The 14,221-nt window shown below is 46.0% G+C and overlaps 1 protein-coding gene across 1 annotated transcript in view; it reads right to left on the reverse strand.

The window, feature by feature from the left end:
* Positions 1-3,938: 3,938 nt before the first annotated feature.
* The window catches only part of CHCHD3 (coiled-coil-helix-coiled-coil-helix domain containing 3), a 189,125-nt gene continuing 178,842 nt past the window's right edge, over positions 3,939-14,221 (reverse strand). The window contains exons 7-8 of the mRNA XM_061989580.1: positions 11,784-11,919; positions 3,939-4,668 (exon numbers count right to left, since the gene is read on the reverse strand). Of these exons, the coding sequence (XP_061845564.1) occupies positions 4,645-4,668; positions 11,784-11,919 (160 nt within the window). The 3' untranslated portion in view covers positions 3,939-4,644. The remainder of the gene's footprint in view (positions 4,669-11,783; positions 11,920-14,221) is intronic.

Here is a 14,221-nt window from a genome sequence, read left to right on the forward strand (position 1 = left end):
GTGCTGGGCTGCCTTCTTGGGAGGTTTCCAAACCCACCTGAACACACTCCTGTGCCCCCTGAGCCAGGGGAAGCTGCTGGAGCAGGGGCTGGGGCTGCAGCGGCTCTGCAGGGCCCTTCCAACCACCACCACTGTGTGATTCTTGCACGTGCTCTCTCTTGCTCTCTTCTTCCATCTTTTCCTGTCTCATGTCTTCAGACAACTTCTGAAACACTCTGCAGCTATTTGCCAGCAAGTGAGCAGACACCTAAATCTAAATCCTTTTGTGACTTTAAGTGGCAACACTCACCTCTTGATGAAATAGGATTTTCCAGGGGCAGGTGAGCTGCAATGTGCCATCAGCTGGCTACCAACCTGAGGATTTCTGAGTCCTGCAGATGAGGTTTGGCACACTGGGGAAAGGACTTGGCATCCCTTTGCTTCCTCTGTCCCTGCTCTTTGGGAAGCAAGTTCCCAGCGGTACCTGCTGTGATGGTTTTGGTTGAGGATCTCCAGGTGCTCAAAGAAGATGCATACAAAGAAGACACAAGAAACAATCACTTCACCTTCCCCAAACCCCATCAGCACTTGTAGCTGAGGGGAACACCTTGCAGTAGTTTGCAGTGAATATTGTTTAGAATGCCTGTCATTTTGGAAAGGAAACCAAACAGGATAGAAGAGGGAAAGGCTCCCCCTTCTATCTCTTCTTCAGCTTGAGGGATGACACATAACTCCATTAGATGGAGCCTGCCTGAAACTTCATTCCCCTCTTCAGACTCAAGAGGGGCCCAGGATCCAAAAGACAACAAAGCAGGGACCAGATGAACTGTAAAATGTATCCCAACTTATCATATTAAAGCTAATTCCAAATATCTGCTTAAAACTGTAATGCAGGGATATCCCAACAGGTGACAAAACCCAGCCCAGCTCTGTGAGGCTGAGTGATCTCAGACACACACATAACTCCTGAGGGAAGGAAGCCTGGTCTTTGAAAGGGTTTAACACTGCTAAATGATATGAGAGTAGGATGGTAGTGATTATTTTGACACCACTGAAAGGCTTGTGATTTGTTCCACAGACACAGAGCAAAGAACAATGCAAAGCTTTGATTTAGCTGTTACAATACTGCTCTTCCAGTTAAACCCCAGGTAAAGCTGCCCTTTGGTTACAGCTGATCAAAGCTTGTGAGTGACCAGCAAATTACTCTCTACCAGGGGCAGTGTGTGTTGTGCCTTCATCTGTCATCCCTAGAGAATACCACCCCTACCATCCCTTCTGACATCAGCATCCATTAAGCTGAGGTTCAAATTCTCAGGTTGGCAGTGAGCAATCTTAGAGAGATGTGGTTATTCCTGAGAAGGAAGGAGACCACCCCATGGGTTTTCCATTCCAAAAGAGGGATAAATGTTAAACATCAATGACCTTCAGTCTTGAAATGGTAAGTTTTGCCTGGAAGAATATGGTCTAGAACAGAGCAGATGAAGAATGTGTAATCCTTCTTCTACCAGCATCATAAACAACAGCAACAAACACTCCCTTGTTCTTCTTTAGATTTATGGACTTTGCATTCTTTAATTACTACTGTTTAATATCATTAATCCTAGGATGCCAAAAGATGGCAAATGTTTTTATTTTAGGCAGATCTACTGCTGCCTTGAGAAGGAATCATAGAATCACAGAATGGTAGGGTTGGAAGGGACCCTCAGAGATCATCCAGACCAACACCTCAGCTAAAGCAGGTTCCCCTCAATCAGGTCACACAGGAACATGTCCAGGTGGGTTTGGAAATCTCCAAGGAAGGAGCCTCCACACCCTCCCTGGGCAGCCTCGGCCAGGGCTCCCTCACTCAAACACTGACACAGTTTGTTCTTGTGTTGAAATGGAACTGTTTGTGTTCCAGCTTCATCCCATCACCCTTTGTCCTCTCACTGGATACAACAGAAAAAAAGTGCTGCCCCAACCTCCTGACACCCACCAGTGAGATATTTGTCACTATTCATGAGCTCCCCCCTCAGTCTCCTCTTCTCCAGACTAAACAGCCCCAGGTCCCACAGCCTTTCCTCAGCAGGAAGATGCTCCAGTCCCCTGAGCATCTTGGTGGCCCTGCACTGGCCTCTCTCCAGCAGTTCCCTGTCCCTCTGGAGCTGAGGAGCCCAGAACTGGACACAGGACTCCAGATGAGGCCTCAGCAGGGCAGAGCAGAAGGGCAGCACAACCTCCCTTGACCTGCTGCCCACACTCTGCTTGCTGCCCCCAGGCTGCCATTGGCTTCTTGCCCACGAGGGCATGTTGCTGGCTCATGGTCAGTTTATTATCCACCAGCACTCCCAGGTGTGTCTGTGCAGAGCTGCTCTCCAGCAGGTCAATCCCCAGCCTGTGCTGCTGCAGGGGGTTGTTCCTTCTGCACTTGTCCTTGTTGAACCTCAGGAGGTTCCTCTGTGCCCAACTCTCAGCCTGCCTACATCTCACTCAATGGCAGCACAGCCTCTGGTGAATCAGTCAGTGCTTCCAGTTTGGTGCCATCAGGGCACTTGCTGAGGGTCCCTCTGTCCCCTCATCCAGGTTACTGATGATGCCCAACATCACCTCTCAATTCAGTTTTCAAAAGAACAGTGTCCTGCTTGACATTCATAGAAGTGGGGAGAAGGGAGATTGCTGAAAGAACAAGGATGCAGGTACAGAAGGTGAAGTGGCAGAAGCAAAAGAGGTGACAAACTGAAGCTCACTGCAGTACCATTCAGAACTGCTGCTCTCAAGGCAAAAGTTGCCCACAATGTGGACGGGTTTGAAGTCTCCACCTCGTTTGCACCCCCCTGAGGTCATGTGAAACGTGCCACAGGTGCCTCTGCTGACGATACAGATGTTTTTAAGAACACAACATCTCAAATGAAGCCCGAAACAGAGTTGGAACAAAGCAAGCAAGAGTGACTCCTATTGCTCAAGGCTGCCAGGATGGGAAACCAATAAACATTTGGCAGTACCAGAGACCTTCCTTCCCGGCACAGCTCTTCTCCCGATTTTACAGAATCATCTGGCCTCAAAAACGTCTGCTTTTCCTCTATGCTGCGTTTTGCTGCCAATTCAAAGTCTGGCAAGGATGGATCTGCCAACTTCTTGGCTCTTTGTTACAAAAGAGAACATTAGAAAGGAGAATTTGTGAGTTAGCTGATCTGTAAACACTACAGCAAGTCACCGTGTAAACACGTCGCTTCTGTCCCTATTATTTCCCTCCAGCGGTTTACCTGGCACCTGACGCTGAACCCTGGGATCTTCCTCTCCTACTGATATTACAGTTGCTTCATGTGTGAAAAAAAAAGAGCCCAGCTTCTTTTTGGAGCATTAAAAGAAAAGCCAAACCCTAAATCTTTAATTAAACAGTACTCACAAAGCATGCTGATAATTAGGAGAGGAGAGTCGTTGGCAGGATTTGGAATACAAATGAGATCCACAGGTGCACTCGCAGTTGTACAGAAGGACGTGGTTCAAACGGAGCCAATTAGAGGAAAAAACCCAAGAACAGGTAAAGAAATAGCAGAGGGCTTCAGACATGTTGCTCATTTGGCACTGTTGCTATTAGTATTGTGTTAAAAAACAAGCCTTGTCTGAGATTGCTTGGTAGGATGAATGCAGCAGTCGTTATCTGAACCAAAACAATGAAAGGGAAGTGGGTACTTGTATAAAGATGCTTTGCAGTTTTGGGTGCTGTGTGTGCCCTTTCATTCACAAGTGCTTTCCAAGAAAGGAAACTGGTGGTGCATGAATCACAGCACAGCGTGTCACGTGGGCTCCTCTGACGGAAAACAGCTCGACGTGAGCACCGCTCCTCAAAGCAAGGCTGCTTCTGCAGGGAAGTCTAAAGCTTCAGCAACAACATCTGCTGGAAAGCCATGATTGACACAGCAGAGGCAACAGCACCCCGCCTCTGAGAGGTGGAAAGAGAGACAGGCTGAAAACATCCATCTTGTGCATAAAAGACATTTATTGTTGGTACAGAGTGAGGCATATTCAGTCAGCACTTGAAAGGAGTCAGGAGCACAACCGAACCATTTCACACAAGTAAAGGCCGTGTTACATCTGAAGGGTTGGATCATTAACACCCTTCCAGCAGAAGGGCCTGCAGAGAGCCTTCATTAAGTTACATTTGTGAGGTAAGTTAAAGCACAACTGACATCACCATACACTGTAAGGAAAACTTGAGTAGGAGCAACAAACACAGGCTGCAGGGTGAGGAGCAGCAGCCGAGTCGCTCGGGGTGCCACCGCAGCCCGGCACAGCAAGGGTTACATACCTGTGCCTTTGACAGAGGGAAGGCTTTGAGGAGATTCTATGATGAAACAGCAGCATTTGAAGGATATTTCTCCTTTCTAAGGTCAGTGAAAGGTTCTTTTCTTTTCCTTCCTTCAATCACCAGTAAGTGGATTTTACTACGGCCGAACAGTGTCTTGGGGTGTGTGATTTCTGATGTAATAAGATACAGGTCTTGGCTTTTCAAATGGTCACGTTGATTGAACTGTGATGGCTGCTGCTCTTGAAATGGCTCTTCCAGTTCTTCTCTTTATTGGTCTGCCCTGTAAATGGGCTGTCATATCATTTTTGGGGGGAAAAAAAAATGCTCTTCTGCTGAAATTAGAGTTGATGGTCTTGTGCTTGATTTGGACAGTGCCTTTATCCTCCTCTCCCAAGCATGCTCTGCAAAGAAAATGGTCAGAGGGGAGGGAAAGAGAGAGAGAGAAACACATATTTCAGTCACTCAAAGTTATTCCAGAGACTCCCCAAATTTTGGCTACATTTCCTTCCCAGGATATGCAATTTCTTAAATAAAAGAACAGAAGCAGCAGCAGCACTGTCAGCACACACATCACAACAGGATGATGCTGAGAGCTCCACAAGCCAGACATTTGGAGGCCTGAAGAGTTGCAGCCATGCTTCCTTCTCATCCATCCTAATGCTGTCATGGCTCAAGTGCTATGGCTATCAAGGAAATGACAACTTCTGACCTTATAATAAGACAAATCCCGTTCCCAGCAATTACATCCTCAAGGAAATAGATCCTGAAGCCATACAACACGAAGTTTCTCCCCTATCTACCTCCTTCCTGTGTTCTGACTCATAAGCAAAACCTCAATAGTCTGAACGTGTTGCACTGATATTGCACTTCATTAAGCACCTCCTGTGCACAGGCAGGCCACCAAGAGCTAAAAGTATACCTCTGTCAAGTAGTCCAGGAGTTATTCCTCCTGCCACACCACAAAGCTCTGCCATCAAGGTCCTGACTCTGCAGAGAGGTCCTGGCCTCTACCATGAGAACACACATTTGAAAGGACAGCAAATAGGGCTCTACCAGGAACATGCTTAAGGCCATCTACCTTGATCAAGACCTTCATGCCTTCAAAGTCCATAAAATGGGGAAGACAGCAATTATTAGTCTCCTTTAGTCTAAGGTCTCCTTAACTGGAAGGGACTGGATAATTTTGGGGGCTTATGTCAAATGTAAAGCTTGAAATCTTACAGGAGACCTACAAACAGCTGAAGGAAGTCTTTGAGCAGCGCTATCTGGCCAGACAGAGCACGCTGTGTTGTGAGTCTGAGTGTCTTGTCTGAGTCACAGTAAGGCTCAAACTATTCAAATAGATCCAGCAGTGTTTCTGGAAGGATTAAGAGGTGTACCAGAGAGCAGGACAGTGGCCCTGTGAAAAGATGGAAAATGTCTCTGTGAAACAAAGGCAAGTGGAGAGTCTGGCATCTGGGAAAGAATCACCCCAAGTGCCAGCACAGCTTGGAGAATGAACTGCTGGAGAGTAGTGTAGGGGAAAGGGAGCTGGGGGTGCTGGTGGGCAGCAGGATGAGCATGAGCCAGCAATGTGCCCTCATGGCCAAGAAGGCCAATGGCAGCCTGGGGTGGATTAGAAGGGCTGTGGGCAGTAGGTGGAGAGGGGTTCTGCTCCCCCTCTCCTCTGCCCTCATGAGACCAAATCTGGGATATTGTGTCCAGTTCTGGGCCCTCAGTTGCAGAAGGACAGGGAGCTGCTGGAGAGAGCTCAGCACAGGGCCAGCAAGATGCTGAAGGGAGTGGAGCATCTGCCTTGTGCTGAAAGGCTGAGGAAGCTGGGGCTCTGCAGCTTGGAGAAGAGGAGCCTGAGGGGTGAGCTCAGTCATGTTCCAAACCCATCAAGGGTGGGTGTGAGGAGGCTGGAGCCAGGCTGTGCTCAGGGGTGGCCAATGACAGGACAAGGGGCAACAGGGACAAGCTGCAACAGAAGAGGTTCCAAAGCAACACAAGGCCAAAGTTGTTCCCTGCTGAGGTGAGGGAGCCCTGGCAGGGGCTGCCCAGATGGGCTGTGGAGTCTCCTTCTCTGGAGCCATCCCAACCCCAGCTGGATGAGTTCCTGTGTGCCCTGCTCTAGGTGGTGCTGCTCTGGCAGGGGGGTTGCACTGGATGAGCTTTCCAGGTCCCTTCCAGCCCTTCAGATTCTGTGAAACCTTCTCCAGAACCCATGGCACTGAAGTACACTTTGCCAAAATGAAAGGAGCCTGTTTGATGCTCCCTGGGTGTTACTGCAAACTGAAATAAGGGAAACTTTTATTAGTTAACAAAACCTCCAGTCTCAGTTTAACAGCAACCCCATGGAGGCTTCTGTAAAACTGATGAAGGCTGCTTTACCTGCAAGACTCTCTTGGCAGGGCTGTTACAGAAACTTGCTCCAAGCCATGGCTGGGCTGAATAGTTAAACTTTACATAATGTAACAGTGCTTAAGTTAATGCAGGAAATTCCCAAAAGCTCTGAGAAAAACACTGTTACTTCTCTTTTGTTTAGTGTCCTAAGGAAAGAAATCGCAGGGATTTGTTCACCACACACATATTTCTGCCCAATAAATTTCATCTCCAGGCAATTGGGAGTGTCCCAGAGCTTGCTTTGGGACTTCACTTCATGTATTTACCTTCATTTTCTTGTGGGTTTGGTTTTTTTTCCTTACACCAAGGTAGGTGTGAAAGGAACCTGCTCTGATTCTTCCATAACAAACTCCCTTCAGTCAAGGTGGTGTTAAATAGTGGCCATAAAAGACCATTCTTGGTTTTTTATTGCATTGCAGTTCAGTGTTTCCAGCTACACTAACTTTACACATTTTTCCATTAAATATGAAGATGGCATCTAGTAAAAATACTGGAGGATGAGGCTAAAATAAATGGGTTTAGTGTGAGTAGGATGCACGATTAAGGACCTCTCTAGCCTACAAATTAAAGTAACGGTTACAACAATCCTAAAGAGGCTGAAGGAGAACATTTGGTAGCCAGGCTGTCAGACATCAGCAGCTGTTGGCACAACTCCTTGAAGTACTTTCAAATCTCACCTGCCTGCAGAGACTTGCATCCCTCTGCAATTCAATGGTCTTAATGGGAAACTATCCCACAGTCTTCATTAAGCTATAGACTGGTTGGGTCCTCATATATGACTTAGCCCCCTGTAGCCCAGGGGGGAAAAAGCAAAAACAAAGTTAAAAAAGGGTATTTTGACAGCCACCTTGTCCACATCAGTGGACAGCAGCCTGTTGCAAGTGATTAACATGCCACTGGATGGTCTGTATTAAAGCAGTGACTGGTCTGGCTGGAGTTATTTCAGCAGTGGGAGCACAAATACATGTCACAGACAATCCTACTATCTTCTCCTTAATGGCTCCATTAAGCAAGGGCATTTCTCTCTGTGATTATCATAATAAAAAGCAAACATTAATAATAAGACTTTAATTTATCTCACTGGCTTCTCATGACTTTGGGAAAAGATTTAAAGTGAAGATACAACAACGTGTCAAAGTCCCCTGAATTAACAGCTCTGGGGGCTCTTCTAACAAGGCGAGAAAAGGACAGATAGAGACATGAGATTACAGACAGGATGAGAAATAAGGAGCATACAGAAGAGAGGGAGAGATAATTATAAGCAAGATAGGAAAGAAAGAGGAGTCAATAAATTCAATTTATGAAAAGCACAGAGTGTGCTCAGCCCGAGCACAAGTGCCCGGACTCGAGGCCAGGAAATCGGATTAGTTAACTTACTTGCTTTTCAATATCTTGGTCTATTCCCTCTAGCAAATCTTCCCCTTTGTTTCTTGTAGCCAGTATCAGTTAGCTTTCCTCAATTCTGAATCTGATATTTAATCCCCCTCCCTCTCTCCTCTCTCTTCCAACCAAGCACACGTCCTAGGTAATTCTGAAGCATTTTCTAACAGCGTTTAGCAATTATCTCAAAGTAACTGTGTGGACTTGTGGGCAATCAGAGAGTAGAAATAATTACAGTTACAGCTGCAGCACGTGGAGGATGAGCTACAGATGAGCTCTGTAATGTAGCTACAGAGCTACATTACAAAAAACCAATGGCTCCTGCTTGCAAATATTTCAGCCATAAAAGGCTTCTGTGTCTCTGTTATAAAAGAGACACCTCTCTGAAATCTCATCTTGAAGCACGTGGGAAAGAGAGTAAGAAACATTTAGGAAAGACTTTTAACTACTTGACAGGCTTGGCTGAAGATCTTCAGCAACAGAAAAAGGTGTTTAAAAGGGTTCAAAAACCTACTGCTCATATTTATGTCATTTCCCTTTCCTGCACCTTCTGAACGTGAATTAACTCACCCTCATCATCGTCACCCATCATTCACAAGCTTCAGTGATGGCTTAAATGTGTAATTTTATTTAATTACTGTAAAAAACCCAATAAACATTTCTAAATACAGAAAATTAAGTGTTCCAGATGATGCCAGCCATGGTGAAAACTTGGTCCACTCCACAACAACCTAATAAGTAACTTCAGAGCTGGATTTTGGAAGACAAAAACCACACTAAAGGGAAACTTAGGAAAAATAAACACAGACATCAATTACTGTTTGTCATAGTAGGAATAAATGGAAAAAAACCCTGCAATTCAGCTTAAAATGCAGTTCATAAGGTAATGGGGAAGAAGAGGATGAGCAAAAGCTTCTGTCTGGTGCCACTGAAGCTCCTGAGCCCAGTGAAGGCACCTGGACAAAGCTGGTTGTACTTCTCATGCTTTGTGAGCATGGCTCAGTCATCTTCCCAAAACTAATAAAGTGTCAGTAACTTCATGGAGGAAAGCCTCAGGCCAGGATATCAGGACAAATTTTCATGAGCAGGGAGATTTGATGGGATGGAGAGTTTGAAGGAAATGAGAGAGCTCAGCAGCTTGGTGCATTAACAAGTGGGCAGGAGGGCATACCAACAAAGGATGTATCAAAGGAGGGGATTTTGACAGGTATCTCACTGGCTTTTTCATCATATGGATCCTCCTCAAAGTTTTCACTGATGATAACAATGTTTAATTATCATAAAGTGATTGTAGAGCTGCCCAGGCAGACAGACAAATTGTCCTCGTCTTGCAGTCTTCAGAGAGCAACCACATTGTGGCTTACAGCTGAATTTGTCTTCAAGCACTGCCAACACAGCTGGGGTGCTTGTGCAAAAAGGAGCACAATGTCTGAGCACAGAACTATCAATCACAGAATTGCACAAGTGCATGAAGCAGCTTCAGTTGTAAAGGAACAGCTTCAGCACTGCCACACAACCATTCTCCTACCATGTCTGACATGGCACTAGACTTAAGCAGCATTAACTCCAGGAAGGTCTTCAGTAACACCAGAGCAAGACTGGACCAGTGGAACAGCAAGAAGGTTGCTCAGAATGACTACAAACAAGGTCTCACTGCTTTTCTGTACAGGCAGAATGAACTCAAGTGGAAAAGATTACCATTATCACATACTAGATGTGCTTGCCAGAGCTCTGCTAACATGTTAGAGCTCGTGTTTGCATATGCTCAAATTCTAACTCATGGACTTTGACAGAAATAAAGACTAACTCACTTATTTTAAGAGAAACAAAGACCAGTAGGCTTATTTAAGCACTTTTTACATACACTACATATATGGCCTATAAGTACATTTCCAACTGGCTAATAACACAGTCGAGGTCAACATGTGCATCTCGGCATTTGAAAGAGACAAGCTGGTGAAAAAGACTAATATTTAGAAAATTCTCTCTTCTTTTAACCAAAAGATGTACATAGTCATCATAGAATCATAGAATGGTAGGGGTTGGAAGGGACCTTCAGAGATCATCCAGACCAACCCCCCTGCAGAAGCAGCTCCCACCTAGATCAGGTCACACAGGAACGTGTCCAGGTGGGGCTTGAAGCCCTCCAAGGAAGGAGCCTCCACACCCTCCCTGGGCAGCCTGGGCTCCCTGACCTTCATAGTGAAATAGATTTCTCTTCCATTTAAGTGGAACTGTTTGTGTTCCAGCTTCATCCCATCACCTCTTGTTCTGTTGGTAGCTACTATAGAAAAGAGGGATGTCCCAACCTCCTGACACCCACCAGTGAGATATTTGTCACTATTCATGAGCTCCCCCCTCAGTCTCCTCTTCTCCAGACTAAACAGCCCCAGGTCCCACAGCCTTTCCTGATATGAAAGATGTTCCAGTCTCCTGAGCATCTTGGTGGCCCTGCACTGGCCTCTCTCCAGCACTTCCCTGTCCCTCTGGAGCTGAGGAGCCCAGAACTGGACACAGGACTCCAGATGAGGCCTCAGCAGGGCAGAGCAGAGGGGCAGCACAACCTCCCTTGACCTGCTGCCCACACTCTGCTTGCTGCCCCCAGGCTGCCATTGGCTTCTTGCCAACGAGGGCACGTTGCTGCCTCATATTACTGTCATTTCACAGAATATTAGGGGTTGGAAGGGACTTCTAAGACTAGAGCTCATCCAGTCCAACCCCCCTGCTAAAGCAGGTTCACTTAGATGAAGTCACACAGGAATGTGCCCAGGTGGGTTTGGAAACCTCCCGAGAAGGAGCCTCCACATCTTCCCTGGGCAGCCTGGGCCAGGGCTCCCTCACCTTTACACTGAAGAAGTTTTTTCTTAAGTTGAACTTTTTGTGTTCCAGCTTTTGTCCATTACCCCTTGTCCTATGACTGGACACTATAGACATCCACCTTTCAAATACTTTGAAGAATTAATGAGATCCCCCTGAGCTCAGCCTTCTGTTCCCCAGGCTGAACAGCCCCAGGGCTGCAGCCTTTCCTCCTCACACACATCTTGCAGCCCCTCAGCATCTCAGCAGCCCTGCACTGGCCTCTCTGCAGCACTTCCCTGGCTCTCTGCAGCTGGGCAGCCCAGCACTGGCCACAGCCCTGCACGAGACCTCAGCACATGGGGCAGAGCACAGGGGCAGCACAACCTCCCTCCCCCTGCTGCCCCCTCTTCTTGATGTCCCCAGCATGCCATTGGCCTTCTTGCCCACCAGCTCATTGTCAATTATCATTTTCCCTTATACTGCACAAACAAAGGATAAAGATTTTAATCTATGGTAACAACCCACAGCCTAGACAACCAAATAAGAGGGCAAGAGCAGGTAAAGGGCAGCATCAGAATCCCAGAGCATATAACAAAAGAAATCAAGACTTCCAGCTGGTGAACAATCCAGTTTGAGACATCTATTCATTTGTTATATTTATGACAAATAGTACCAGGTAGTTTAATCCTCTTGTTTTACAGCTAAAGCAGTGGATACCAGGAAACATTTGCCAACAGTGATAGCTACTACACTAAACAATAGATTCCCAAGAGAAGAGCTGGAAACCTTAGCATTCAAATAAATTGAAAGTGGACTCTGCTGAGCTTGTGAGAACACACACACTGGGAACTGCACTGCTTGAGCATATAAGGAGGGATAATTGGATAATCCAATAGTTGTCTTCTCTCCTTCATTCCATCCCTGCTTTTCAGTTGCAGTATTTCTCACTTACCTGTTTGGCCTGATTGACACAATGCAGGTACTGGCTAGCCAGGGCAGAGCAGCTGAGGGTCTCCTGAGGGTGTTGCTGATAACACTGGAGGATTTTATCCTGGAGCTCAGCACAGATCGGATGGGACTCGTATCGCCTGGGGAAAGAGAACAGAGCTCCTTTGGTTTCCTTCTCAGAAAGGTTTAAGGAAAGATGCAACTCATTTTCTAAGTCTTTTTTTTTTTTTAAGAACTAAACTAAATCATAGAAGTGAAGGAAAACACTTTAAAGCTCTAAGGAAAGTCTGTTTCTAGAGCTAGTTGGGTTATTAAGTGGGTCAACATGAGCTGCAGCAGTTTGACTTCAGCACGTTCCAGCTGGCAGGGAAAATTAACACCCAACTTCATATGAGCACACATCTTTACCTGAAGATGCCAGCAGTGACAAAGCACACCTGATCTCACCTACATTAGAAACAGTCAGAGAAGCTCAGGAAAGCTTCATCACTGCACGGCTCTACGACCATATAATCTTGCTACTTATTAAATGTTGCTCCTGCGTAAGAGTGAAATCACCCATCGGGCTGACCTCGAGAACATGAAAACCCTGTTACCATCAGCAAATTACACAACCTACTTTTGCTGATCTGATGATAGCCTCTATTTTTGGAGCAGCTTCCTCCCCATCACCTCAATTCTAATCCTGATGCCAGATGTGCATGTTATTTAGGAGCTGCCCATTTTCTTTACTGTACGGATTCATTGCTCTTGCCATCTTTTTGGCTGATGCAACACACTTCAACAGAAGCCAAAGGAGAGGAAGCTTCTTTAGCCTATCCTCTAAAATCCCATCTCTTTTGGACAAAAATCTGGTTGCATTAGTTTATAAAATGATATCCATGATGATAGTGCTGCAGAGTTAAACTGGGGATACAACACCTCCCTATTTCAATAGTAAGGTGGTCGTCAAAGTGCTTCAGAGACAAAATGTCCATTGACATTTTAAGCTAACTGGGTATTTACTTGCTAAATATATTTTAAGGTACCCATTTCTATTTAGAAAGCAGCTCACAGGGCTTGAAAACAACCATTTGCTTGACCTCTGCCAGCTGTGCACATCTTTCCAATTACTCTAGCAGGAAAGCCTGATGGTGGTGGCTGCTCTAAGATCCATTCCAGACCACACTGTTTTTAGTTCAACAAGGCTGTAACAGACCTGAGGCTCACCAGCCACAGTGTCCTCAGATGGACACTTATTTTGCTGATTGGCCAAGGCAGATGTCTATTTTGCAATAGGAAGGCAGTGAAAGGTGAAGCACAATGTTGTTCCTTAGGGGAATGGATTTCTTGGCAATCACTTCTGTTGATGCCAAAAAACCACAAAGGGATGTTAAGTCACCTTGATTTTATGGTATGTACCTATACAAAACATCCCTCTTCCTCTTTTCACATGTGTGAAATGCCAGAATTTAAATGCAGCCCCAGGTGCTCACACACTTGATGATCTGGAAGTTCAAACTTCTGTAGACTCTCAGGGATGAGGATTTTCCCTTAATCCCCTCTCTGCTGACAGCAGTAAACACTTCAAAAGCATGTTAGGCATCAAAATGTATGACCATGAACTGCTGCACACCAGCTGATTATGGCAAGGTCTATATGGGGATGGAGCACATGAGGAAGCACCATGTACACTCTTTGTAGATGTAAAACTTAGGAGAGGGGACTATTAAGGTCCAATCAAACCAGAGGTCACTTTAAATGCCTGAAACCCTGGCGTGGATTGATAAACCAATACAATAGACAGTGAGTCAACAAAAAATATGCATGGCAAACCTAGCTGTGCCTTTATTCACAGGAGATTGTGATGTGACTTCTTATATAAAGGTGAAGAGTGAAGGAAATGGGCTGCTGTACACTTGCCACACACATTCTGTAAATGTATTTAAAGCCATTTCAACTATAGGACTCTAACTCACATTAAGGAGGTTTTCTAATTGCTTTTATCCCCCAAGCCATGTCATTAGTGACTGGTCAAAGTCCATGTATTACCCTTTATTTGAATGCTTCAATGGAGGTCTGCAAAACCTTATCAGGGGACTGGAACATCTTTCATATGAGGAAAGGCTGTGGGACCTGGGGCTGTTTAGTCTGGAGAAGAGGAGACTGAGGGGGGAGCTCATGAATAGTGACAAATATCTCACTGGTGGGTGTCAGGAGGTTGGGGCAGCTCTTTTTTTCCATGGTATCTAGCAACAGGACAAGGGGTGATGGGCAAAAGCTGGAACACAAAAAGTTCCATTGAAACATAAGAACAAACTGTGTCAGTGTTGGAGTGAGGGAGCCCTGGCCCAGGCTGCCCAGGGAGGGTGTGGAGGCTCCTTCCTTGGAGGGCTTCAAGCCCCACCTGGACACGTTCCTGTGTGACCTGATCTAGGTGAACCTGCTTCTGCAGGGGGGTTG

This window comes from Colius striatus, chromosome 1 (assembly GCF_028858725.1).
Source record: "Colius striatus isolate bColStr4 chromosome 1, bColStr4.1.hap1, whole genome shotgun sequence".
Lineage (NCBI taxonomy): Eukaryota > Metazoa > Chordata > Aves > Coliiformes > Coliidae > Colius > Colius striatus.